We start from the raw sequence: 27,973 nt of genomic DNA, 5'->3' as shown, positions 1-27,973 counted from the left end.
ATGAACCTCTCTGTCGTCTGTACAGAGAGATCACCTTGGATTATATTATACCATCCAGCTGATGATTGTGCTGCATTAGACCAATACATCATCTGATTAGTGACTCCATTGCTCCTCCATTTTACACAACCACCATATTCAGAGGAAGGCAGGTACAGCAGAGACTACAGGTATGTGCTGAAACCTGCTAGCTACTGTGGGGTGATATTTTTTGTCATGATCATGTGCAGTTACTCTAGCAGCTAATGTGTGCAATCAGTTACAGTGGACATAATCTATTGATACAGTAAACGGATGGCGAAACATGTTATGAGTATTTGAATGGCAATAGCCTGCCACAACTAATATACCTTAACACAGAGGACCATGCTATAGGATTTTTTGATAGGGCAGATACTTGCACATAGTATTTGACTTGAGATTGTATGTAGTATGTTTACAGGTAAAGCTGCACCATGTGTACAATAAATAGATTGTGTTTGGTATTTCATCATCAGCTCACAATCTAATGTCTCCCTTCCTCCTCCTGTACCGCTCCCTAACAGTACCATGTCCTGGATGTTCCTGGACTGGTTCGTCCCCGTCTACCTGCTGGTGTCGGTCCTGGTGCTGGCCGGCTTCGGAGCCTGTCTCTACTTCCTCGAGCCAGGGCTTCAGGACGCACACAAGTGGAGCAACAACACTGTGAAGCACCATCCGCTGGTGGTCATCTTGAACAGCAAAGACGAAGATAGCAATGCCCTCATATGATATGACCACACACACTACAGGAAGGACAGAGGCTGACCATATGGAGTGGGACTGGGACTGGAGGACCGCAGGATGGTAGACAGACACAGACACCTCCTGAGAGGTTTGGGACGTGAGAGGCCTGACTGGGAAGAAACAGCATTGAGAGGAAGGCACTGTGGTCAGGTGGTGTCACCCTTTGAAATGTGAAATAACATTTTCATAAAGAGGGGAAACAAAAAGGAGGTCATTTGAACAAAGTGATAGTTCCTGTTTTCATGTTCATATTTGTGCCATTTCATGATTGTGCCAATTTTTGCATATGTTTTGTAACCAGACTTTCACTACATTTATCATGATGTTTATGTATCTTAGTGCATTTGAAGCTGACTAATAAAGTGCAATAAATTATTAAATGTTGAAACCACAAAATCTGTTTTCTGAAAATGTCAATATGGCAACTGCTATCAAGATGTCTCTTGTTTGGAAGTATTTGTAAAGGTGTTTGAATGAAACTGTAAATTGCTTTCAGTAATGATATCAGTTATGTGCCAAATAGATTGATGATTAAATTGTTCAAGATGCCAAAATAATCCATTCAGAGGTCGATCCTAAGAAAACATTTGTATTTTATTCTCATCACACTGTCCTTTTTTACTGAAGGGTGGTGTAAAGTATGTACGTATCATTGTGCACTTTTGACCATGTTACCATAATTATATATTCATAAGAAATAACAAAATAAATGGTTTTATCACCACTTGAATACCCAGTATTATGCACTAATTCTCAGCCCTGAAAAAAGAAAAACACAAAAGTAGGTCAATTTTTCAAAGATTTGTTTCAAGATTCTCCACCGGGAAGCACTGTCATTTATCCACAGACACAATTGTTTCTCATAGACAAACAAAATGAGGTGGGTGAGTGAAACAGTGCAGCTTTAGATGAGAGGAATGGGGAGAATGTAACTTTGGTACACACAACTTCCAGCTGTTCTCCCTGTCTCTCCCTCTCTCTCTCACTGTCTCTCGTTTTCTCTCTTAGTCCATGTCAACAACCCAGATAGAGCCTATCGCATACACTCAGGTCAGTGCTTGTTTAATTGTATACTCATCTTTATGTTTATTTGTAGTTGATCAGGCTTGCAGTCTTCTGTAATGCAACGTAATGCAGATGACTATTTGAGTATGCAAGTTTTCTGCTGTGCTTTTTACATGAAAGTTATGTTTCTTACAGACTTACTGCCAAATGTACAATAAAATATATAAACATAACATTTTTTAAATTAACGTAAAATGTCATTCTCTCCCATTTACCTTCTCTCACTCCCTACTCATGAAAACTGCCAGGCTTTGCAGATATTCATAATTTATTTTTGCAATGAGTTTTGATAACCAACTTTCAACTTGCACCCCCAAACAACCCAAAAAACAACTACTAGTCCCATCGCCCCTTCCTCTCCAGCTCTCACCTATTGTCACTAAGAAACCCATCCAGATCTCCTTTGACGGCCAGGGACTCCATCTTCATTCAGAGAGGACTCTTGGCAACAGAAGGACAACACATCCTATTCTAAAGCTCAAACCTGGTGTCTCTCCGACACTTCCTACTCCGAAGGCCAGGCTAGGCCCAACCCCAACACTTCCTACTCCAAAGCCTATTTGGAAAGTTCCTATTCCAAATCCTAGCATCTCTCCAAAAGTTCCTATTCCAAATCCTAGCATCTCTCCAAAAGTTCCTATTCCAAATCCTAGCATCTCTCCAAAAGTTCCTATTCCAAATCCTAGTGTTTCGCCACCACTTATCATTACAAACCAAGACCTCTCTCCAAGCCTTTCCATCCCAAAGATCCGGCTTGGCCCATCTCCAAAACTGTACTGTCAAACAATGCCATTGGAGAGCCAAGGCACAAAACAGACCTCCCCGGTGGCCGAAGAAAGATGGGCCCGTTCAATCCCTATCTCTACTACTAGAGGTCAGGCTGAGCATCGTAACCAGTGTTCCCCTAAACCAGCAACCCATGACATACTTGACCAAGAGGTTCTGATAGACTTTGTAACACGTTCTGGGATGATGAAACCTGTACCAACATCTTATTCTAGAGGTGTAGGCACACCGCCTGATACGTACACCCATTCCTCTCCACAATCTCAACAGCCAGGGGCCTACAGGACAAAAGGCATGAAGTCTCAGGACCCAAACTTGTTGCAGGCCAGGCTTGGACTAAGGAAAACAGGAATGATAACAAAATCCAGCCCTGGGTTTCTTCTAGGTAAGGATGACATTTCCAAGCAAAAAGTTGCTGACACAATATCTGAACCAAGACCAAATGAGCTGGTAACCCCATCAGGTACTGCTCTGTCAGGAGGTGTGGCAGCCAGACAAAATGTTGTCTCAAGGAGGAAAGTCCCAACTATTGTTGAAAATGATTCTCAATCAATTCATTTTCAGTTTAACTCAAAGAGGGGTGGACAGGGTTCCCAATGTGGCCTTGCTTCACCAAAAACATTAAAACACATTGGACATCTTCAGAAGGGACTTCAGTCTCAGGCTGCCAGCGTATATGCTGGTCGACTACCTTTCAGTCAAAAGGAATACTGTAAAAGTGCTTCTCCTCCCATGCCTCCCAAGACACCATCTTGGAAAGAACACCTAAGTCGATCAACATCTGCAGCAGTTACAGAACTCAAAAGAAGCAGCTATGACCTCAACCCTTGGGCAAAGAAGCGAGCAACATTCATAAAGGACTTTACCACCAAAGAGTCTAATCTGGAAGAGTCTACAAAGACAATCTTAGATGCTGCATCTCAACCTTTAGCACAAGCCAGCCCTAGTAGAAAATACAAGAACCTCCAAAGACCCAAATTCTGGACTAGACCTCAGTGTCAAAGTCTACCGACCGATACACAAACCATTGAGAGGAAACAGAATCAATCTAACCAGTCAAATAGCAGCATTTTGATGGGTAGGTGTCTTTTAGAAGTCAGTCAGAAACAGGAAGCCATTCAGTCTGGGGTGAAAAGGTCAAACAGCGACAACTCCCAGACATGTCTGGTGGTACCTCTGACACAGGGGGCCTCCCTCACACTCTCTGCCCTGTCAGAGGCCCCTGAGAGATCAACAATTAAACATGGACAGGGCTTGGATTTGGATCATTGCCAAAATATCAATAGTGGTCAAGTTACAGAATCCACCAAACCCAATCTAGATGAATGTGTTCAGCACAGTGGAACCGTTCCCAAAATGTTCAGCCAATCACAGAAACCTAATTTACATCCTGTCCAATCGGCTTTACGAATGGTGAAGAGCAACGACAGCAATCACAAAGGAGTCAAAGGACTAAGGCCAGTTCATCTAGAACCCACCCAAACAGGTCCACCTCCACCACCTGACCATGAGAGGCCCAACATAAACCCACCAGAATATTCCTCAGAAGAGTGGACTGTGCACTGGCTCCTGTCCATGGAGCGCAACCAGCAGCACAAAACATCACAGGTTGGCCCAGATTCAACAGAGATCGCTGAACAACCATCCCAACGCCAGAGCCAGGGTATAGACTGCTACATACCAGGAGAGATGGATATCTCACTATCACATGAATTGGATTACCCTCTTTCAAGCATGACATATGATGATGAAGAGGAAGAGCAATTACATGATGACATCACCACACCTCCTCGAGTGTATTTGTCAATGGGTGAGTAATGAAAAAAAGTTTCAAAGAAGGCCATGCACATGATAGTGTAAACAAAATCGGATTTGTTGGTTATAATTTCTCTTTCTTCAGACTTAACATATTACTCTGAAAGTCAGGATGAGAGAGATGGCAGAAGAGAGAGAGAGAGAGAGAGAGCGAGAGAGAGAGAGAGTGAGAGAGGGGGGGGGAGAAGGCACTGGAGGGAATTTGAGACATGGCTCCTTATCAGAAGAGTAACAGACATGCAAAAACTGTATGATAAAACCAACTTTGGGGGAACAGTGGGGTAAAGTGAGTGACACATGACACAAGGCAAAAAGTCTGCACACCATGTAGACTAGAGAAAACAAACAAACTCAGACAACATGAATGCAAAAGACAGCAGTGCGAGTATCTAAGAGCTAACAACAAAACGCCATATATGTGAGTATGGTACTATTTGATCATTGGATGCAAATGTTTCTCCTTTCAATTTTGTGGTGTGCTGTGACTGATTCAATGCATTTTCAAAATAAGGAATTTTGTAGTTAGGTCCAGGGTTGGGGAGTAACTGATTACATGTAATCAGTTACATGTAATCAGTTACATGTAATCCGAAGGAAAAACAATGTAACTGTAATCAGTTACGTTACCAGCAAAAATATTGTAATCAAATTACAGATACTTTTGAAAAAAACTGATGATTACTTCTTGGATTACTTTTAAATTCAGAAAGGATGTTTGCGGGAAAAAAATACATTATGACACCTTTCAGCATTTAAAAAAGGCGCAAGTTTAGGTTTGTTCCACCTGAGAGAGTCTGACCACAAGTCAGAGACCACTGAGATGACACACCAAATGTGTTTTTGATGGATCCTTTTCTCTTCTTCTAATGCCTCTTAAGGGGAAAGTAGGCTACTCCAAAAGTAATTGAAAGTAATCAGATTACGCTTTCAGTAATCCAACAGTTACTTTACTGATTACAATTTTGGACAGGTAACTAGTAACGGATTACATTTAGAAAGTAACCTACCCAACCCTGGTTAGGCCTACAGTGAATTATACAATACCAATGAAATTGTGTTTGGTTGTTGCTTTTTAGTTTACACACAACAATTTGATATGTTTTTATCATTCATGTATACAGACTTGCTATTAAGCATTTAATGTGAATTGTCTCTCATGACTTTAAGTTACCAACATGCAAATGAAAGAAATGATGAAACATGAGACATGACTAATCTCGATAAATATGCTACATGGATCAATATATTTTTCATGCTGATTTTTATAGATTTTTGTCAATTACAATTTGGTCTAATCAAATACTGATTGGTTGTGCAAAAATGACCAAAAATACTCAGGTGATGCCAAAAAGGTTGCCTAGGGGCAAAGTTCTGTTTGAGCATGCGTTCTGCATCACCTCTCTCTCATCTTGTCGCCTTGGTAACGAAAAGGGGGGCTCTCCACTATATATATATATATATATATATATATATATATATATATATATATAGAGAGAGAGAGAGAGAGAGAGAGAGAGAGAGAGAGTGAGAGACAGGGGCAGAGAGGGACGGAGGGAAAGAGTTACTCAGACAAATCACATGACCCGTTTCCAACATCTTTGCTTCCCTATGCTGGACATCCATCGTTTATTCTTGAGCATTGGGTTGAAAGACTAGTCGAAATTTCACTGGCTAGCGCGGAACAAAACTATTTGGGAAATTGAATCTATAAACAGGAATCGGTAAGTCGCGCAACAATGTACATCACAGCAGACGAATGCGGACAGCTAGCATACCTAACGTTAGCTAGCTAATTTAGCATAATTTATCCAGCATGGATGGAGCCGGGACAATGGGTTGGTTAAACAGGTTTTGGGATGTAGGTAATCAGCTGCTATCGTATAGCTTGTGAGGTTAAACATGATCGGGGTTATTGTTCAGGATATTTATGATCAAGCTAGAAATGTGGATTGATCTGGCTAGCCTTCAGTCAGACCGTAGAAATGACGTTAAAACGTAAAATAACCCCCCCAGTTTGCGGAGCACAGTGGGAAATATGGCCCTAATTGTCGCCATCAGAAATCACACAAAGATACAATGTGGATGATGTGGATGCTCTAACATCATCATTGTAGTCTATATTTGATGGGATGACAGATCACACATTCAGCCAGAGAATTTAGATTTAAATTTGAGATATGATTTATGACAAAAAAGAGAGGTTATACCAGGTGAAATGACAGTAGATAACTTAGTAGAGAGCCCAAATATGTATTTTTGCATTATTTTGTGCAGATCTAGCTATCATTTGTGATACCACTCCAAATTTTGAGCAGGCTTTGCATAATCTGTCAGAAGCCTATTTGATGTTGTGTATGCCTGTTTGATGTGTAGACTATTTGGGGGTGTGTGTGTGTGTGTGTGTGTGTGAGCAAGAGAGAGACAGCAAGCGACAGAATATGGTTATTCATTGATGCTCTAAATTCAGCTGACAGCCTCTGCTTTTCTGACCTGTGATCAAAAGTACCAGTCAAAAGTTTGGACACACCTACTCATTCCAGGGTTTTTCTTTATTTTTTACTATTTTCTACATTGTAGAATAATAGTGAAGACATCAAAACTATGAAATAACACATATGGAATCATGTAGTAACAAAAAATATATATATATTATATTTGAGATTCTTCAAAGTAACCACCCTTTGACTTGATGAAAGCTTTGCGCACTCTTGGCACTATCTCACCCAGCTTCATGAGGTAGTCACCTGGAATACATTTCAATTAACAGGTGTGCCTTGTTAAAAATTAATTTGTGGAATTTCTTTCCTTAATGCGTTTGAGCCAATCAGTTGTGTTGTGACAAGGTCAGGTTGGTATACAGAAGATAGCTCTATTTATTAAAAATAAAAGCCCATATTATGGCAAGAACAGGTCAAATAAGCAAAGAGAGACGACAGTTCATCGTTATTTTATAATTTTTTAACCTTTATTTAAGTAGGCAAGTCAGTTAAGAACAAATTATTATTTACAATGACAGCCTACCAGGGAACAGTGGGTTAACTGACTTGTTCAGGGGCAGAACGACAGATTTTTACCTTGTCAGCTCTGGGATTTGGTCCAGCAACCTTTCGGTTACTGGCCCAACGCTCTAACCACTAGGCTACCTGCCGCCCCATTTAAAAAGTGTTAAACAAACCAAAATCTATTTTATATTTGAGATTCTTCAAAGTAGCCACCCTTTGCCTTGATGACAGCTTTGCACACTCTTGGCACTATCTCAAACAGCTTCAGGAGGTAGTCACTTGGAATACGTTTCCATTAACAGGTGTGCCTGCTTAAAAGTTAATTTGTGTAATTTTCTTAATGTGTTTGAGCCAGTCAGTTGTTTTGTGACTTGGTAGGGGTGGTATACAGAAGATAGCCCTATTTGGTAAAATACCAAGTCCATATTATGGCATTACACGCTCATGGAATTTTCTCAACCAGCTTCATGAGGTAGTCACCTGGAATGCATTTCAATTAACAGGTGTGCCTTGTTAAAAGTTCATTTGTGGAAATTCTTTCCTTAATGCGTTTGAGCCAATCAGTTGTGTTGTGACAAGGTAGGGGTGGTATACAGAAGATAGTAGAGGTCGACCGATTAATCGGCATGGGCCGATTTGAAGTTTTCATAACAATCAGTAATCTGCATTTTTGGATGCCGATTATGGCCGATTACATTGTACTCCACGAGGAGACTGCGTGGCAGGCTGACCACCTGTTACGCGAGTGCAGCAAGGAGCCAAGGTAAGTTGCTAGCTAGCATTAAACTTATCTTATAAAAAAACAATCAATCTTAACATAATCACTAGTTAACTACACATGGTTGATGATATTACTAGTTTAACTAGCTTGTCCTGCGTTGCAAATAATCATTGCGGTGCCTGTTAATTTATCATCGAATCACAGCCTGCTTCGCCAAACGGGTGATGATTTAACAAGCGCATTCGCGAAAACAGCACTGTCGTTGCATCAATGTACCTAACCATAATCATCAATGCCTTTCTTAAAATCAATACACAGTAGTATATTTTTTTAAACCTGCATATTTAGTTAAAAGAAATTAATGATATCAGGCAATATTAACTAGGGAAATTGTGTCACTTCTCTTGCGTTCTGTGCAAGCAGAGTCAGGGTATATGCAGTAGTATGGGCCGCCTGGCTCATTGCGAACTGTGTGAAGACCATTTCTTCCAAACAAAGACCGTAATTAAGTTGCCAGAATTTTACATAATTATGACATAACATTGAAGGTTGTGCAATGTAACAGCAATATTTAGACTTATGGATGCCACCCGTTAGATAAAATACGGAACGGTTCCGTATTTCACTGAAAGAATAAACGTTTTGTATTCAAAATTATAGTTACCGGATTTGACCATATTAATGACCTTAGGCTCATATTTCTGTGTGTTTATTATATTATAATTAAGTCTATGATTTGATAAAGTAGTCTGACTGAGCGGTAGTAGGCAGCAGCAGGCTTGTAAGCATTCATTCAAACAGCACTTTCCAGCGTTTGCCCGCAGCTCTTCGCAATGCTTGAAGCACAGCGCTGTTTATGACTTCAAGCCTATCAACTCCCAAGATTAGGCTGGCAATACTATAGTGCCTATTAGAACATCCAATAGTCAAAGGTATATGAAATACAAATGGTATAGAGAGAAATAGTCCTATAATTCCTATAATAACTACAACCTAAAATGTCTTAACTGGGAATATTTAAGAATCATGTTAAAAGGAACCACCAGCTTTCATATGTTCTGAGCAAGGACCTTAAATGTTAGCTTTTTTACATGGCACATATTGCATTTTTACTTTCTTCTCCAACACTGTGTTTTTGCATTATTTTAACCAAATTGAACATGTTTCATTATTTATTTGAGACTAAATAAATGTTTACTTATATATTAAGTTAAAATAAAAGTGTTCATTCAGTATTGTTGTAATTGTCATTATTACAAATATATAGATAAAAATCGGCCGATTAATCGGCATCGGCTTTTTTTTGGTCCTCCAATAATCAGTATCGGTATAGGCGTTGAAAAATCATAATCGGTCGACCTCTAGAAGATAGCCCTATTTGGTAGAAGACCAAGTCCATGTTATGGCAAGAACAGCTCAAGTAAGCAAAGAGAAATGACAGTTCATCATTACTTTAAAACATGAAGGTCAGTCAATCTGGAAAATCTCAAGAAATGTTTAAGTTTCTTAAAGTGCAGTCGCAAACACCATCAAGCGCTATGATTAAACTGGCTCTCATGAGGACCTTCATGGTTGAATTGCTGCAAAGAAATCACTACTAAAGGACACAAATAAGAAGAAAAGACTTGCTTAGGCCAAGAAACAAGAGAAATGGACATTACACCGATGGAAATATGTCCTTTAGTCTGATGAGTCCAAATTTGAGACTTTTTGTTCCAACCGCCGTGTCTTTATGAGACGCAGAGTAGGTGAACGGATGATCTCTGCATGTGTGGTTCCCACCGTGAAGCATGGAGGAGGAGGTGTGATGTGTGGGGGTGCTTTGCTGGTGACACAATCTGTGATTTGTTTAGAATTCAAGGCACACTTAACCAGCATGGCTACCACAGCATTCTGCAGCGATACGCCATCCCATCTGGTTTGTGCTTAGTGAGACTATCATTGGTTTTTTAAAAGGACAATTACCCAACACAACTCCAGGCTGTTTAAGGGCCATTTGACCAAGAAGGAGAGTGATAGAGTGTTGCATCAGATGACCTGGCGTCCACAATCATCGACCTCAACCCAATTGAGATGGTTTGGGATGAGTTGGACCGCAGAGTGAAGGAAAAGCAGCCAACAAGTGCTCAGCATATGTGGGAACTCCTTCAAGACTGTTGGAAAAGCATTCCAGGTGAATCTGGTTGAGAGAATGCAAAAAGTGTGCAAAGCTGCCATCAAGGCAAAGGGTGGCTACTTTGAAGAATATAAAATATATTTTAATTTGTTGAACACTTTTTTTGGTTACTACATGATTCCGTATGTGTTATTTCATAGTTTTGATGTCTTCAATATTTTTATTCAATGTAGAAAATATAAAAAATAAAGGAAACCCTTTAATTATTAGGTGTGTCCAAGCTTTTGACTGGTATTGTATGTCAAAGCTTATGGAGGATCTCATACTCATACACAGAAGCAGCTAAATTTGTATGCCCTGGAGTGTCCTTGGCTCAAATTGCTCATGCATAGCCATATGTCTGTTTTCATCACCATCTGTTGTGCAGTGCACTATTTACTGTTGTAAACCAGTCTGCTACAGGTATCATTCTCTTTACTGTGCCTTCAGAAATTAGCCATACCTGTTGATTTATTCTACATTTTGTTGTGTTACAGTCTAAATTCAAAATGGATCAAATATTTAAAAAATCTCACTCATCTACACACAATACCCATATTGACAAAGTAAAAACATGTATTTCAAAATGTTTGCAAATGTATTGAAAATGAAATAAATATCTAATTTACGTTTACCTTTGGGAGCGATTGCAGTTGTGAGTCTTTCTGGGTAAGTCTCTAAGAGCTTTGCACACCTGGATTTCACAATATTTGCACTAGAGGTCGACCGATTAATCGTCACGGCCGATTAATTAGGGCCGATCTCAAGTTTTCATAACAATCGGTAATCTGCATTTTTGGACACCGATTATGGCCGATTACATTGCAATCAACAAGGAAACTACTTGGCAGGCTGACCACCTGTTACGCAAGTGCAGCAAGGAGCCAAGGTAAGTTGCTAGCTAGCATTAAACTTATCTTATAAAAAAACTATCAATCTTCACATAATCACTAGTTAACTACACATGGTTGATGATAGTACTAGGCTAACTAGCTTGTCCTGTGTTGCATATAATCAATGCGGTGGCTGTTAATTTATCATCGAATCGCAGCCTACTTCAACTTGGCCAAACGGGTGATGATTTAAGAAAAGCTCATTCGTGAAAAAAGCACAATCGTTGCACAAATGTACCTAACCATAAACATCAATGCCTTTCTTAAAATCACACAGAAGTAAACCTGCATAGTTATTTAAAAGAAATTCATGTTAGCAGGCAATATTAACTAGGGAAATTGTGTCACTTCTCTTGCGTTCAGTGCAAGCAGAGTCAGGGTATATGCAACAGTTTGGGCCGCCTGGCTTGTTCCGAACTAATTTGCCAGAATTTTACATAATTGTGACATAACATTGAAAGTTGTGCAATGTAACAGCAATATTTAGACTTAGGGTTGCCACCCGTTCGATAAAATACGGAACGGTTCCGTATTTCACTGAAATAATAAATGTTTTGTTTTCGAAATGATAGTTTCCTGATTTGACCAAATTATGACGAAAGGCTCGTATTTCTGTGTTTATTATATTATAATTAAGTCTATGATTTGATATTTGAAAGAGCAGTCTGACTGAGCGGTGGTAGGCAGCAGCAGGCTCGTAAGCATTCATTCAGACTTTACTGCGTTTGCCAGCAGCTCTTAGCAATGCTTGAGGCACAGCGCTATTTATGACTTCAAGCCTATCAACTCCTGAGATTAGGCTGGCAATACTAAAGTGCCTATTAGAACATCCAATAGTCAAAGGTATATGAAATGCAAATGTTATAGAGAAAAATAGTCGACACGTCATAATTCCTATAATAACTACAACCTAAAACTTCTTAACTGGGAATATTGAAGAACGGAATATTGAACCACCAGCTTTCAGATGTTCTGAGAAAGGAACTTAAACATTAGCTTTTTTACATGGCACATATTGCACTTTTACCTTCTTCTCCAACACTGTGTTTTTGCATTATTTAAACCAAATTGAGCATGTTTCATTATTTATTTGAGACTAAATAGATTTTATTGATATATTATATTCATTTAAAATAAGTGTTCATTGTTCATTCAGTATTGTTATAATTGTCATTATTTATATATATTATATATATATATATATATATATATATATTATATATATATCAGCCGATTAATCAGTATCGTCTTTTTTTGGTCCTCCAGTAATCGGTATCGGCGTTGAAAAATCATATCCGGTCAACCTCTAATTTGCACATTATTCTTTAAAAAAATCTTCAAGACATTTTCAAGTCTTGCCATAGATTTTCAAGCCGCTTTAAGTCAAAACTGCCACTCAGGAACATTTAATGTCGTCTTGGTTAGCAACTCCAGTGTATATTTGTGTTTTAGGTTATTGTCCTGCTGGAAGGTGAATTTGTCTCCCAGTGTTTGTTGGAAAGCAGCCTGAACCAGGTTTTCCTCTAGGATTTTGCCTGTGCTTAGTTCTATTACATTTCTTTATATCGGTAAACCAGAGTAGTGGGACAAAGGTACAGGACGGTAGGCAGGCAGGCTCATTGTCAGGGCAGGCAGAAAGGTCAAAACCGGGAAAACTAGGAAATAGGCACTATAGACAGGACAGGAGCAAGGGGAAAAACAGGAGACAAAGGGCTATGAGACATGTGTTTAACTCTGGACACATGAAAGGTAGGATGTATACGAAGGGTCCGGGGCAACAGAAGACGAACAGCAGAGGGGCTAATGATTTTGGAGATGGGAAACGGGCCGATAAACCGGGGGAAGAGTTTGCAGGATTCCACCTGGGTGGACAGCCATACCTTCTGCCCGAGATGATACTGGGGAGCCGGGGTTCGATGGCGATCCGCTTGTCGTCGAAACCTGGAGGTGGTCTTAAGGAGGGCCGACCGGCCTCTCCTCCAGGTACGACGACAGTGGCCGACAAACATCTGGGCAGAAGGTATGCCGACCTCCCTCGGTTGGGAACGATGTGTCTCCCGGACCTGTTTCCCTATACCCCAGCTGAGTGCCGTTGCCAGGCACGAGGTGGGAAGGGGTAATAGCCGTGGGGCTATAACGGCGAGACAGTGCATCCGGCTTGACATTCTTAGATCCCGGCCGATATGAGAGGGAGAAGTTGAACCATGTGAACAGCAAGGCCCATTTAGCTTGCCTGGAGTTGAGGCATTTGGCGGTGTGGAGATACTCTAGATTTTTGTGGTCGGTCCATATGATGAACGGGTATTCCGCTCCTTCCAGCCAGTGCTTCCATTCCTCCAACACCATCTTCACTGCAAGAAGCTCACGATTTTCCACATCGTAGTTTTTCTCCGTAGCGTTGAGGCGATGGGAGAAGAAGGCGCAGGGATGTAGCTTCAGGTCCAGGGCAGAACGCTGGGACAGGACCGCCCCCACTCCTACATCAGACACATCGGCCTCCACCACGGACTGACGGGAAGGGTCAGGATGTTCCAGGATGGGAGCAGGGGTGAAGCGGTATTTGAGGTCCCGGAACGCCCGGTCAGCAGCAGGGGACCACGTGAACGGAACCTTGGGAGAGGTTTGACAGGGGGGAAGCCAGTGTGCTGTAACCCCGGATAAAGCGGCTATAGAACTTGGCGAACCCCAGGAAATGTTGCAGCTGCACCCTGGACGAAGGCTGGGGCCATCCGCCCTCACCTTCCCGGGATCCATCTGAACACTCCCAGTGGAGATGAGGTACCCCAGAAAGAAGATTCTGGAGTGATGGAACTCACATTTCTCTGCCTTAACAAACAACTGGTTCTCCAGTAGGCATTGAATAACCTGTCGGACGTGGAGCACATGTTTTGGGGAGGAGCGGGAGAAGATGAGGATGTCATCAATGTAGATGAAGATGAACTGGTTCAACATGTCGCGGAGAACATCATTTACCAGAGTCTGGAACCTGGCAGGGGTGTTGGTGAGGCCAAATGGCATGACCAAATACTCGTAGTGGCTGCTGGCCGTGTTGTAGGCGGTCTTCCACTCATCCCCCTCCCGTATCAGCAACAGGTGGTAGGCGTTCCGTAGATCCAGCTTGGAGAACACGGTGGGCCCCTGGAGCGGCTCGAAGGCCAAGGAGATGAGTGGTAGCGGGTAGCGGTTCTTCACCGTTATGTCATTGAGTCCCCGGTAATCGATGCACAGGCGCAGGGTCTTGTCCCTCTTCTCCACAAAGAAGAACCCTGTGCCGGCGAGAGAGGACAAAGGACGTATAAATCCTGCAGCTAGGGAGTCCCCAATATAGGTGTCCATAGCATTGGTATTCAGGCCCGACAGCGAGTACAGTTATCCCCGGGGCAGGGTGGTGCTAGGGAGAAGGTCAATCCCGCAGTCATATGGTTGGTGCGGCGGAAGCGAAGTGTCCCGGGCCTTGTTGAACACCTCCCGAAGGTCCTGGTACTCCGCGGTAATGGCGGAGAGGTCCGGGGCACCTTCCAAGCCCCCAGGAAGACGTCCCGGGGCAGGTTGCGCTGACTTCAGACACTGGAGGTGGTAGAACAGACTCCAGCCCATGATGGCACCAGTTGATGAGGGGATTGTGTCGCTGGAGCCAGGGGAATCCCAAAACCACAGGAATCTGAGGAGACTTCATGAGCAGAAATTGAATAGTCTCGCTGTGATTCCCTGACACCCGTAGGTTGATGGGAGTGGTAATATGAGTGACCCGGCCTATAGAGCACCCATTCAGCGCTCTAACATCCATGGGAGTGGAGAGGGTCTGAGTGGGGATGTTCAGTTCGGAAACCAGGGTAGCGTCCAAAAAGCTGTCATCGGCCCCATAGTTAATGAAAACCCAGAGAGATTTAGACTGGTTTCCCCACAGCAGAATGGCATGAATAGGGGTGCGAGCAAGGGAGGGGAGGCAGGAAAGTTCTCCATATAGCGCACCAGACTACTCGCTCCTACCAGTGAGCCTGTTTTTTTTAAAGGACAAGAGGACACAAAATGACCAAGAGTTCCGCAATACAGGCAAATCTTTGTGTTGATCCTGTAATGTCGTTCTGCTGGCGACAGCTCAGCTCTACCTAGTTGCATAGGATCGTGAAGCGGTGACTCAGCCGTCTTCGGCGACTCTCAGGGAAGGTTGGGAAGCCTCGGGTTCTCTCGGCAATGGAATCGTCGGGGACTTCTGAGTGACTCGGAGGCAAGGTGGAATCCCTGGACGTTCGAGCAAAGTCTAATTTCCTCTCCCTCCGTCGTTCCCGTAGTCGTCCATTGATTCGGATGGTCAAAGCGATGAGGGAATCAAGATCCGTAGGTAACTCCCGAGCTGCAAGCTCGTCCTTGACCTCCTCCGAGACACTGTGCAGGAACATATTGAACAGTGCTTCCTCGTTCCAAGCACTCTCCGCTGCCAACGTGCGGAAATCCACAGCATAGTCTGGGGGGGCAGTTCGTACTATCGGGTTTTAAGGTAAGACCCAGGTGCAGACAATGTCAAAGTAACAAAAGTTTATTAAATAGAACATGGGCAGGCAAAGGTACAGGACGGCAGGCAGGCTCAGGATCAGGTCAGGCAGAGGTCGGTAATCCAGTGTAGTGGGGCAAAGGTACAGGACGGTAGGCAGGCTCAGGGTCAGGGCATGCAGAAAACTAGGAAACAGGCACTATAGACAAGACAGGAGCAAGGGTAAAAACGCTGGTAGGTCTGAATGAACAAAATGAACTGGCAACAGACAAACAGAGAATTTAGGCATAAATACACAGGGGATAATGGGGAAGATGGGCGACATCTGGAGGGGGTTGGAGACAATCACAAAGACAGGTGAAACAGGTCAGGGTGTGACAGATGACAAGCATACCGATAACATGATGCAGCCACCATCATGCTTGAAAATATGTGTTGGATTGATGTGTTGTGTTGGATTTGCCCCAAACATAATGCTTTGTATTCAGGAGATAAAGTTAATTTCTTCCTTCTTTTCACTCTCATTTAAGTTAGTATTGTGGAGTAACAATGTTGTTGATCCATCCTCAGTTTTCTCCTATCACAGCCATTAAACTCTGTAACTGTTTTAAAGTCACCATTGGCCTCATGGTGAAATCCCTGAGAGGTTTCCTTCCTCTCCGGCAACTGAGTTAGAAATAATTCCTGTGTCTTTGTTGTGCCTGGGTGTATTAATGCACCATCACTGCCTGACTGAGTCACCTTACAGATAATTGTATGTGTAGAGTACAGAGATGAGGTAGTCATTCAAAATGAATGTTAAACACTGTTATTGTAGACAGAGTGAGTCCATGCAACTTATTATATGACTAGTTAAGTCGATTTTTACTACTGAACTTACTTAAGCTTGCCATAACAAAGGGGTTGATTACTTATTGACTCAAGACATTTCAGCTTTTCATTTTTAATAAATGTATAAACATGTCTTAAAACATAATTCCACTTTGACATTATGGGGTATTGTGTGTAGGCCAGTGACACAACATCTCAATTGAATCCCTTTTAAATTCAGGCTGTAACACAACAATATGTGGAAAATGTCAAGGGGTGTCAATAATTTCTGAAGGTACTGTACAGTATATAGCCCAATGAAATAGGCCTAAGGCATATTTTACCCTCCAGACATGTCAGAGTCCATTGTTCCCCCTGAAGTGAGACCCAAACCTGCTGTCCCTGCCAAGCCCCCTCATGTCGCAGCACCATCCCCCACAGCACCCCATGGACCATCAGGGCTAGGTGGCGGGGTCGGGGTTGATCGAGTTTCAGGGTTGGGACACTCGGGCGGTGGATCCACGTTGCTGGGATACATTGGGATTGACACCATCATCGAGCAGATGAGGAAGAAGACCATGAAGGCTGGTTTCGACTTCAATATTATGATAGTGGGTAAGTAAGGAAGGACAACCTCTTCTGTTTGTGTCTGGTATGATTGATATATTTAGTGTCTTTCTGAAGAGTACGTGAACCCATGGTGTGATAGCAAACACAGAGACATGAAACATGAAATGAAGTTGTGCCTCTCCCTTGTTCTGTCTCTCTTCCTCAACAACATGCCTCAAACCATGCTCTCCCTCCACCCTCTCTCTCTCTCTCTCAGGTCACAGCGGGCTGGGGAAGTCAACGCTGGTGAACACGCTGTTCAAGTCCCAGGTCAGCAGGTGGAGCTCAGGATGGGGCGGCGAGCATAAGATCCCCAAGACAGTGGAGATCAAGGCTGTGTCCCACGGTGAGAGAGACATTTATGTGTGTGTGTGAGCAAGAGAGAGAGGGATAGAGTGTGTGTGAGAAAGAGAGAGAGGGACAGAGTGTGTGTTCGTGCATGAGAGTGTTTGTGTGTGAGTATGTGTGTATCTTCTACTGTTGATATGTGATTAGAGCTGTCATTTGCTTGGTTCGGTTGTTTGGTTAGCTTTCAGAGGCCAATTCATGTTATAATGTTGTAGTGATGGCATTTGTAACCGTACACTAGGTTGTGTTGACTGCAGGGGCTGCAGTGTTGCACTGCCATGTGCAGAGCCGCGGGCATAGAAAGACTTGACAGAATATGCCCTGAGGTGTCCTAGACTGGCACAGCTGGCGCGTGCAGCCCACCTGGCATCCCAGACAGACACAGAGGCAGAGCAGAGCTTCTGTGTTTTTCTGTCTGGCCAAAAACACTCTACTGCTAGCTTTATTTCTACATCGTTGCACATTTGTCATCCTCACTGACATCAAAGAAAAATCCCCTTCTACTAGACAAGGAAAAAGCGTACATATCATTTTTTGACTGCTTGCTTGCGTGTTTAACTTTTTGTCACATGATTTTGGCTAAAGTACTTACAGTATGAATGTTGTATTGAATGTGGTAATTGAATGTTGTAATTGAATGTTGCAGTGATCGAGGAGGGCGGAGTGAAGATGAAGTTGACAGTAATCGACACACCAGGTTTTGGTGATCAGATCAACAATGAAAACTGGTGAGTATGTGGGAAGAATGTTCATTATTGTGCGCTTACACAGTCTATTTCTTGTTTGGGGTCACTACATTTTTCAATTAGTTAAGCACAATGACATGCGTAGGATTTAGATTCAACCGTGCATATGATTCAGATAGAAATAGAACTGCCAAACTATAATAGATGTTTACATACTGTACATTCTCCTTATCCTGACCGTACCCTACTACCCACCACTGCTTGAACGGTTTTGTGTGTATTTATACTGTATATTCCTAACACCCACCTTGTTCCATCCATCTGCAGCTGGGATCCCATCTCCAAGTACATCAACGAGCAGTATGAGAAGTTCCTGAAGGAAGAGGTCAATATTGCTCGAAAGAAGCGAATCCCTGACACCAGAGTTCACTGCTGCCTCTACTTTATCTCCCCAACGGGACACTCGTGAGTTAAAAATACATCATGTGATTCAGAAATAGAAATGTCCTAATTTAGAACATACTCAAATGTATGCACGAGTTACAGCCACTTCCTAGTATCTCTCATTGACATCTGATTGGCGTTCACGTGCGCACGCATGCATGGAAGCTCACGCACACACACAGACTCTCTCTCAGTTCTCTATCTCATTTCTAATGTGTTTACTTCCAGCTGTACTGACATTTAATTTGAGATCTAAACACATTCTTGAGCTACATCACAACCACAACACAACCAGGCAACATGGTTCGCTCCAACAGATGAAGCCAACTCATCTGAACTGTGAAATTGCTCTTTACATAAACAGTTAGTCTTCTGTGTGCCATGTTCTTTTTCTTGCATTGATCATTGCGAATAACGGGATGTTTTCTGTTAATGGGATGTTTTCTGTGCTGTCACCTACACCCAAGGACCTCAATCAGGGACAGAACTGTTGTTCAATGAGCCTGTATCTGTCCTAAAGTCGGGAGACAGACATATAACTGTTCTGAAAAGACTGGGTTTTGGGTTAAAATTGGGAAGCTTTTAAAAAGATTTGTTCACTACATGCAATCCTGGTTGTAGAATCACGAATGCATGCCAGCCCTGCTGTAGGATTGCTAATTGTTTCTATTCCAGCTGACACGGTAATGTGTCTCTTTCTCTCTCTCTCAGTCTTCGACAGCTGGACATTGAGTTTATGAAGCACCTAAGTCGTGTGGTGAACATCATCCCCGTCATCGCCAAGTCTGATACCATGACCCCTGACGAGAAGAATGAGTTCAAACATAGGGTGAGGGATGAGAGACCTTGACCTTGATTAACCCTAATACATGGCTGTTGACTTCTATGGCATCAAAGGAGACAACAGCCATGTATCAGGGAGAGACCTTTATGGATGATACTGTTTATGTGTAACTACAGTCTAGATTAGGGGTCTTCAACCAGGGACCCCAGCCAAGGCTAACCAGCAACCCAGGGACCCCCATCATAGCAAAACAAAGTTGTATCATCAAGTGAATTATAATGGCAAGAAGTAATCAACATTTTAAAATGAATAGATTTGGTTGATAGTTTTTCATTATTTTGACATCCCCACATTATAATTGGAAGAGTGTTAAACAGGGGTCCCCAAATGTGAGCTACCAGTAGCTCACAGCCAACCATTGAGTAGCTCGCCAAACAATTCTGAAAGTACATGCAATTTTCAGGTGTTCCACCGCAAACTGTCATAAACAAATCTCACAATTATCAGACATCGCAAGCTCTCTCAGCTACTATCTAATCAACATGGACATTATCCCACCCCTGGTTAGCCACTATTGGGTTAAAAAGCCAAACCTGACACAATATCTGCCAATTAATTTCCAGTAATATTGCCCGTCTGTCTATGTGGTGGGCACGTTTGTTTATCACTGGGTTTTGCCAATTATTGTGATAACCGTCTTGTTGGTTGACAGAAATACCTGTCCCAAACCTTCTCAATTAAATGTTAACTGCAAAGTAGGCTTACCTGGCAGAAGTACTGTATATCATGAGTAAGTACAGTACCAGTCAAAAGTTTGGACACACCTACTCATTCTAGGGTTTCACTTTATTTGTACTATTTTCTACATTGTAGAATAATAGTGAAGACATCAAAACTATGAAATAACACATATGGAATCATGTAATAACCAAAAAGTGTTAAACAATAGATTTTGTATTTGAGAATCTTCAAAGTAGCCACCCTTTGCCTTGATGACAGCTTTGCACACTCTTGGCATTCTCTCAACCAGCTTCACCTGGAATGCTTTTCCAACAGTCTTGAAGGAGTTCCCACATATGCTGAGCACTTGTTGGCTGCTTTTCCTTCACTCTGCGATACAACTCATCCCAAACCATCTCAATTGGGTTGAGGTTGGGTGATTGTGGAGGCCAGGTCATCTGATGCAGCACTCCATCACTCTCCTTCTTGGTCAAATAGCCCTTACACAGCCTGGAGTTGTGTTGGGTTATTGTTCTGTTGTAAAAGAAAATCATAGTCCCACTAACGCAAACCAAATGGGAATGGCGTATTGCTGCAGAATGCTGTGGTAGCAATGCTGGTTAAGTGTGCCTTGAATTCTAAACAAATCACAGACAGTGTCACCAGGAAAGCAACCCCACACCATCACACATCCTCAATGCTTCATGGTGGGAACCACACATGCAGAGATCATCCGTTCACCTACTCTGCGTCTCACAAAGACACGGCGGTTGGAACCAAAAATCTCAAATTTGGACTCATCAGACCAAAGGACAGATTTCCACCGGTCTAATGTCCATTGCTCGTGTTTCTTGGCCTAAGCAAGTCTCTTCTTTTTATTGATGTCCTTTAGTAGTGGTTTCTTTGCAGCAATTCGACTATGAAGGTCTGATTCACACAGTCTCCACTGAACAGTTGATGTTGAGATGTGTCTGTTACTTGAACTCTTTGAGGTGCAATTTGAGGTGCAGTTAGTTGCTGATTTCTGAGGCTGGTAACTCTAATGAACTCAACCTCTGCAGCAGAGGTAACTCTTGGTCTTCCTTTCCTGTGGCGGTCCTCATGAGAGCCAGTTTAATCATAGCGCTTGATGGTTTTTGCGACTGCACTTGAAGAAACTTTCGAAGTTCTTGAAATTTTCCGGATTGACTGACCTTCATGTCTTAAATGGGGCGGCAGGTAGCCTAGTGGTTAGAGCGTTGGGTCAGTAACTGAATCCCAGAGCTGTCAAAGTAAAAATCTGTTGTTCTGCCCCTGAACAAGGCAGTTAACCCACTGTTTCCTGGTAGGCCGTCATTGTAAATAAGAATTTGTTCTTAACTGACTTGCCTACTTAAATAAAGGTTGATAAAAAAATTATTTAAAAAAAGGAAGAAAAGTAATGATGGACTGTCGTCTCTCTTTGCTTATTTGACCTGTTCTTGCAATAATATGGACTTTTATTTTACTAAATATGGCTATCTTCAGTATACCAACCTGACCTTGTAACAACACAACTGATTGGCCCAAACGCATTAAGAAGGAAAGAAATTCCACAAATTAACTTTTAACAAGGCACACCTGTTAACTGAAATGTATTCCAGGTGACTACCTCATGAAGCTGGTTGAGAGAATGCCATGGGTGTGCAAAGCTTTCATCAAGTCAAAGGGTGGTTACTTTGAAGAATCTCAAATATAAAATATATATTTTTTTTACTACATAATTCCATATGTGTTATTTCATAGGTTTGATGTCTTCACTGTTATTCTACAATGTAGAAAATAGTAAAAATAAAGAAAAACCCTGGAATGAGTAGGTGTGTCCAAACTTTTGACTTCTACTGTATATTGACAGAAAACATAGTGCACTACTTTCTCTTGTACTCTAAGGACCTGGGTAAGAGTTGCAGGGGAGAAGAGAAGAATGTGCCTATTTGAAAGCTAGAAATAAATGAGTAGCTCGTGACTTTTCATATTTTTTTTATGCTAGAAACGGTTGGAGACCCTTGGTGTAAAATACAACATAGCCTATTAGCTAAAAATGTAACTCCAAACACATTTTTTGATAGTAGTAGCTGTTTAGCTGGTTAAACAAAGGTTTGCCATGTGTTGGCAAAAATGTATGTCCATGTTAAGAAAGCTTAGGAACAGCCAGCGGCACTTGCTGCAACTGGTACTTGCGGGTGCTTTTTCAAAGCCTATGTAAGATACTCAAGTGAGTGTAATTAGCTCCAATGAGTGTAACTAGCTCAATATTAGGAGTTGAGAAATAATGTTGACAAAGATATTTTCCTCATTTCTACTGTAGATATATAATAAAAAAATATATATATTATGTTTCGCTAACGATATTCATAAAAACATTGGAATAAAACATATATTTTTTCACTTTTTTATATACTATATATATATATATATATATATATATTTCAGAAATGAAATTATTTATACCCTTGTTAAAGATTAGCAAAAATGAGAAAGTAATACTTTTTTTCTCAAAAAGGTAGTGTTCGAAATTATTGACACCCCTGTTTTAAATACTTTTTAATACCTCACCTTGTGAGGATAATGGCACTGAGCCTTTTTCTAAAATATTTTATGAGTTGGAGAACACATTGGAAGGGGTCTTAGACCATTGCTCTATATAGAATCCTCCATAATCCTTGATTTCCTTTGCCTGCGCTTATGGACTGCCCTCTTCAATTCAAACCACATGTTTTGAATGGGTTTCAAGTCCGGAGACTGAGGTTGTCATTGCAAAATTATGATTTTGTGGCCAATTAACCATTTCTTTGTGGATTTTGATGTTTTTGGCAAAAATGTCCTGGAACTGGGTAAAGTTAATGATGCTGTTGACCTTAACAAGGGCCCCAGGACCAGTGGAAGCAAAATAGCCCCATAACATCAAATATCTTCCACCATATTTTACAGTAGGTATGGGGTTCTTTTCTGCTTATGCATTATTTTTTTAGACACCAAATCCACCACTGGTGTGCGTGGCCAAAGAGCACTATTTTCATGTCATCTGACCAAAGCACCAGTTCCAATCCAAGTACCAATGCCGGTGAGTAAACTCCAGGCGTTTAGATTTGTTGGATGACATGAAAATAGAGCTCTTTGGAGCTCTTTGGTATCTATATTTTCGCGGACCCCCAGCAGTACCCCAGGTTGAATATCCCTGGTCTAGATAGAAGTCATGGTAGAACTTGTTATGGATAACCAAGTCATGAGGGAACACATTATTGTAGTGCACATTAGGATATGTAACCTCTGCCCCCTCTTCGTCCCTTAGGTGAGGAAGGAGCTGGAGACGTATGGGATTGAGTACTACCCGCAGAATGAGTTTGATGATGATATGGAGGATAAGAATGAAAATGACAAGATTAGGGTAAGGGCCTCTGTTCCAATTTTTGAAGTCCACGACCTTACATCATACTGTAAAGGACTCAATCACTTCAATTGATTGTCTCCCTAATACACTTCCTCTCAAGTGGAATAATGTGAACACAAGATAAATCTGTACCTCTCCCTCTTTTTCTCCCATGCCTCAATGGCATGAGCATGCAAAATAGCGATTGCCAAAATTATTAGGCAATTCAAATATTTAAATTAATTTCATATGAATATCAGACTATTTCTCTTATTCTATCTTTATGGTTCTTTGGCATTTTAGCTCTCTTTCTGACACCCCTCAGAAGAATAATAATAACTCCTAAATCTGTCTATTGCACAGGATTCGTAAATTTGTTATGTTTTCTTCGTCCAATTGAACCCTGTTTAAACGAGTCTGTTCACAGGAGGCCATGCCCTTTGCAGTGGTGGGCAGCGACAAGGAGTTCCAAGTGAACAGTAAACGGGTTCTGGGGAGGAAGACAGCCTGGGGTGTGGTAGAAGGTAGGTTTATTTATAACCTCAATATAATTCATTAGGTCCTATATTAATGCCAAGCGTATTATGTTGACCTTTCTCCTCAGAGAGGCAGAGGGAATGGATTTATGGACGTTGTTATACCGAAATTGGGCCCAGGCTCAGACATGTGAAGCAAATGTGATTTAGATTTTTTTATGCCAAATGGGTTCTTTCTTGTATTTTGTTGCAGTTGAAAATCCCAATCACTGCGAATTTGCTCTGCTACGAGATTTCCTCATCAGGTAAAGCAATCAATCGTACATTGAGCTATCTTTTACTAATGCTTTATAGCTTTCCTATTCTTACAATACAATTACAGATGAGTCTCTTATGGCTTTGAAGTTGACTTTAGTGACCAAATCCAACTGTATGTAGCTATCAGCTAATGCCCGCCCTTTCTCCACTCTCCCTCCCAGGTCTCACCTCCAGGACCTGAAGGAGGTCACCCACAACATCCACTATGAAACCTACCGCGCCAGGAGACTCAACGACAACGGAGGTCTGCACCCCATCTCGGCCAACAACACTCAAGAGAGCAACCTTTAAATTTAAGACTAGGGATTAAGGAAAGAGAGAGATAAACAGAGAGATCAAAAGATATTGATAGATAAATCTATGTTGTGATTTAAGCATCACTGCATGCTTTGGAGAACATTATAGATGTGGAATTCATTGTCACTCAAAATATCATGTTAGGAGAGCTTTCATTCCAAAACACGTCCTACGTCTCCCTTTCCTCCGCCCATCGTCCTAAACCACCCACACTCACATTCCAGTGACACCTGGGATTAACCTTTGATCCTGCAATCCAAAACAAGGCCAACCCCAGTGTTTCCCCTGAATGCATTTTGCAACGGCACAATAAATAGTGGCCGCCACTGCAAATTTATTTTGTTATTTTTGTTATAATGTAGATGTGTAGATGTATGCCCCAGGAAGAACCCATCCGCCGCCCCCCGCAGGAAGACCCAAGGAAGACCCCATCTGCCACCCCCAGCTAAATCTGCAACCCAAAGCATTTTGGGATTGAAGGGAATGAATCAAATGAAGTACTTCAAATTTGAGGGAATTCCCTTTATTCATAAAAAATGGATTTCCTATTTCCGCTCACCTTGTGCTCTACTCATCCTTGCCCTGTAAGTATACAGTATGTTATGTAGCTGCCACTATAAGAATTGATTTTGTGCTGAAATGCTTTATGAAGGGGCTGGTAAATGAGCACCTCAACTTCCTTGAAGCATTGTGACATAAATATAAATTGACAAAGGGCTTTATTTACAATATAGCTATTTTGTCATTTTATCTTTAAATTGCACAAAATATAGAAATCACAGTCTGAAATGTTCTTTGCCATTCACAACTTTTGTGGGTGTTTTTTTTTTAAAGCTCTGATGTCAAGGTGACGTGCCAATTCCCTTTAATGCTGGGCAGCCGGCTTTCCTTCTCTCTGCCACCCGAGGGCAGTGCTTCCCTGCGCATACTCACCCTGTGACATGAAATTATTTACTCATAGACTTAGATAGATGTCTCTTTTTAGTCCTGTATCTATCTTTATGGTTTACTTCCCTCCCTCCTATTCACTCCCTCCACTTCATCTGGTGACCCATGCCCAGTGCATGTAACCGATCAGTTATGACATGGTAATGTTTACCAAGGTTTATTTTGGAAATCACCCTTCGATAGAGCACAGGTATTCCAGAAGTAGCCAACAAGCAATTAAGTTAAACTATATTTATCAAACAATTCACTTTTGATCTAAACTGTGTCCTAAAAGGGGTTTCCCTGCAAAATGTTTATACAATCATACAGAGTGTGTGTGTTTGTATGTGTGTGTGAGTGAGTGAGAAGTGACTCAATTTGGTGTCTAACGTTTGGAAATGTGTAGTTGTATATCATTAGTGTGGTATTAGTGAAGACGTTTTTTCAAGGAACAATTTAAATAATACAAAAAAACAATTCTCACTTGTTTCTATACAATGTTTTTATGTGTGCATGTCAGGAAACATGTCTCCTAGTCCTTCTGTCATTTTCATTTAAGGATATCCCCAGCTCGCATATCAATGCACAGTAATTTCAATATATTAACCATTTTTGAACGTGGTGTGTACATCAACCGACCGCTAATAACAATGCATCACTAAAACTCCAGTAACTCAAATCATTCCACATCTCTTAAAAACAGCAGTGAAACTTTTGGCTGTGAATTTCCTGTTATCGTTTCATTTAAAACCCATTTTTCTTAAAAGTTGTTCTGAGATGTCATTTCAGTATTGCATTCATTATTTATATATTCATGTATTATTTATAGTAATTTATTGTTTATTTAATAAAAATACTTTTGCCATCTCTTGAGTGGTGTATTGACTCGTTTTCTTATCTTATTCATTCTTTATTATCTCTATATTGCCTCTACTTGACAATAGTTCACATTTGGAAATACAGTACATGTTTTATTTACTTACAGAGAGGGAAGGGTGCAACCTACTGGTCCTCCTGTTTCAATACAATTTCAATGTATGAATCACAAATGGGTACATGTAACGGCTGTCGGGAGAGAGAGTAGACCAAGGCGCAGCGGAGTTAGTGTTCATCATGATTTTAATTAACGTAAGAACACTATACAAAGCTGAACAAAAACACGACAGCAAAACAGCCCTGTTTGGAAATAATCGAACAGAAACAATTACCCACAAAACCCCAACGGAAAAACAGGCACTTATGTGTGACTCCCAATCAGCAACAACCAACAACAGCTGTGCCTGATTGGAAGCCACACGGCCAAAATCAATGAAACAGACAACATAGAAAATAAGCATAGAACGCCCACCCAATGTAACACCCTGGCCTAACCAAAATAAAGAACAAAAAACCCCTCTCTATGGCCAGGGCGTTACAGTACCCCCCCCCCCCCCCTGACTGAAGGGGAGGGTCCGGGTGGGCCTTCTTACGGCGGCGGCTCAGGTGCGGGACGTGGCCTCCGCTCCACCCTCGGCGTTGCCCACTTAGGTAGCGCCCCTGGCCGCGCTGGAGGACTGGTGGGCGACCTTGGTTGCGCCCGGCTGGCGGGCGACCCTGGCTGCGCACGGCTGGCGGGCGTCGATGGCGGCTCCGGACAGGTGGGCGTCGATGGCGGCTCCGGACAGGCGGGTGGCTCTGGCGGCTCCGGACAGGCGGGCGGCTCTGGTGGCTCTGGCGGCTCCGAACAGGCGGGCGGCTCTGGCGGCTCCGGACTGGCGGGCGGTTCTGGCGGCTTCGGACTGGCGGGCGGCTCTGGCGGCTCCGGACTGGTGGGCGGCTCTGGCGGCTCTGGACTGGCGAGACCCACTGGAGGCCTGGTCCGTTGAGCAGGCACAGGACTGACCAGGATGGGGAGACCCACTGGAGGCCTGGTCCGTGGAGGCGGCACAGGAAAGACCAGGATGGGGAGACCCACTGGAGGCCTGGTCCGTGGAGGCGGCACAGCAGAGACCAGGATGGGGAGACCCACTGGAGGCCTGGTCCGTGAAGGAGGCAAAGGCTTAACCAGGATGGGGAGACCCACTGGAGGCCTGGTCCGAGGAGGAGGCACAGGATAAACCGGGCTGTGGGGGAGCACTGGAGTTTTGGTACGTAGGCTCCTTACCCACACTCCAGGCTGAATGCCCACTTTGGCCCGGCACGGGCGGAGCGCAGGCCTCTCAGCTCTAGCCGCTACGATCTCCCACTGCGGTCGGCGATAATCCCCAGCTTGAGCCCATGGTCCTTTACCGTCCAGGATTTCCTCCCAAGTCCACGATTCCAGATAGCTCCTCTCCTGGTTCTTCTCCTTGCGCTGCTCCTTCCTCCGCTGCTTGGTCCGTTTTTGGTGGGTAATTTTGTAACGGCTGTCGGGAGAGAGAGTAGACCAAGGCGCAGCGGAGTTAGTGTTCATCATGATTTTAATTAACGTAAGAACACTATACAAAACTGAAC

The 27,973-nt window shown here is 42.4% G+C and overlaps 2 protein-coding genes across 7 annotated transcripts in view; both read left to right on the top strand.

Moving 5' to 3' along the window:
- Positions 1 to 1,149, top strand: part of serhl (serine hydrolase like) — a 6,157-nt gene extending 5,008 nt beyond the window's left edge. The window contains exons 12-13 of one of the 3 annotated variants that reach the window (XR_003866316.1): positions 1 to 170; positions 546 to 1,145. The exon at positions 1 to 170 is cut by the window's left edge and continues 1,296 nt beyond it. The gene's annotated coding sequence lies outside the window, so the exon portion shown is untranslated. The other 2 variants (XM_029689498.1, XM_029689499.1) reach the window with 2 other exon arrangements.
- A 3,580-nt stretch (positions 1,150 to 4,729) lies between these two features.
- On the top strand, positions 4,730 to 26,372 carry LOC115147312 (neuronal-specific septin-3-like). Of its 4 annotated transcripts, none has more exons than XR_003866315.1 (11): positions 4,730 to 4,849; positions 16,856 to 17,119; positions 17,331 to 17,459; positions 18,108 to 18,189; positions 18,475 to 18,612; positions 19,303 to 19,420; positions 23,406 to 23,501; positions 23,911 to 24,007; positions 24,213 to 24,264; positions 24,439 to 25,158; positions 25,409 to 26,372. XR_003866315.1 is itself a non-coding variant. In XM_029689497.1 (11 exons), the coding sequence occupies exons 2-11, from the start codon at positions 16,858 to 16,860 to the stop codon at positions 24,942 to 24,944; spliced, it is 1,065 nt and encodes a 354-aa protein (XP_029545357.1). In that variant the 5' UTR covers positions 4,730 to 4,849; positions 16,856 to 16,857; the 3' UTR covers positions 24,945 to 25,342. The 4 variants fall into 4 exon arrangements, 3 of the variants coding, with proteins under 3 accessions (XP_029545357.1, XP_029545355.1, XP_029545356.1); XM_029689497.1 differs by lacking the exon at positions 25,409 to 26,372 and having other exon boundaries at positions 24,439 to 24,521; positions 24,937 to 25,342; XM_029689495.1 differs by lacking the exon at positions 25,409 to 26,372 and having other exon boundaries at positions 24,439 to 25,342.
- The last annotated feature ends 1,601 nt before the right edge of the window (positions 26,373 to 27,973 follow it).

The sequence above is a fragment of the Salmo trutta genome, chromosome 14 (genome assembly GCF_901001165.1).
Source record: "Salmo trutta chromosome 14, fSalTru1.1, whole genome shotgun sequence".
Taxonomy (NCBI): Eukaryota; Metazoa; Chordata; class Actinopteri; order Salmoniformes; family Salmonidae; genus Salmo; species Salmo trutta.
The sequence above is the reverse complement of the archived record's forward strand: the minus strand, read 5'-3'. Positions and strand labels throughout refer to the sequence as shown.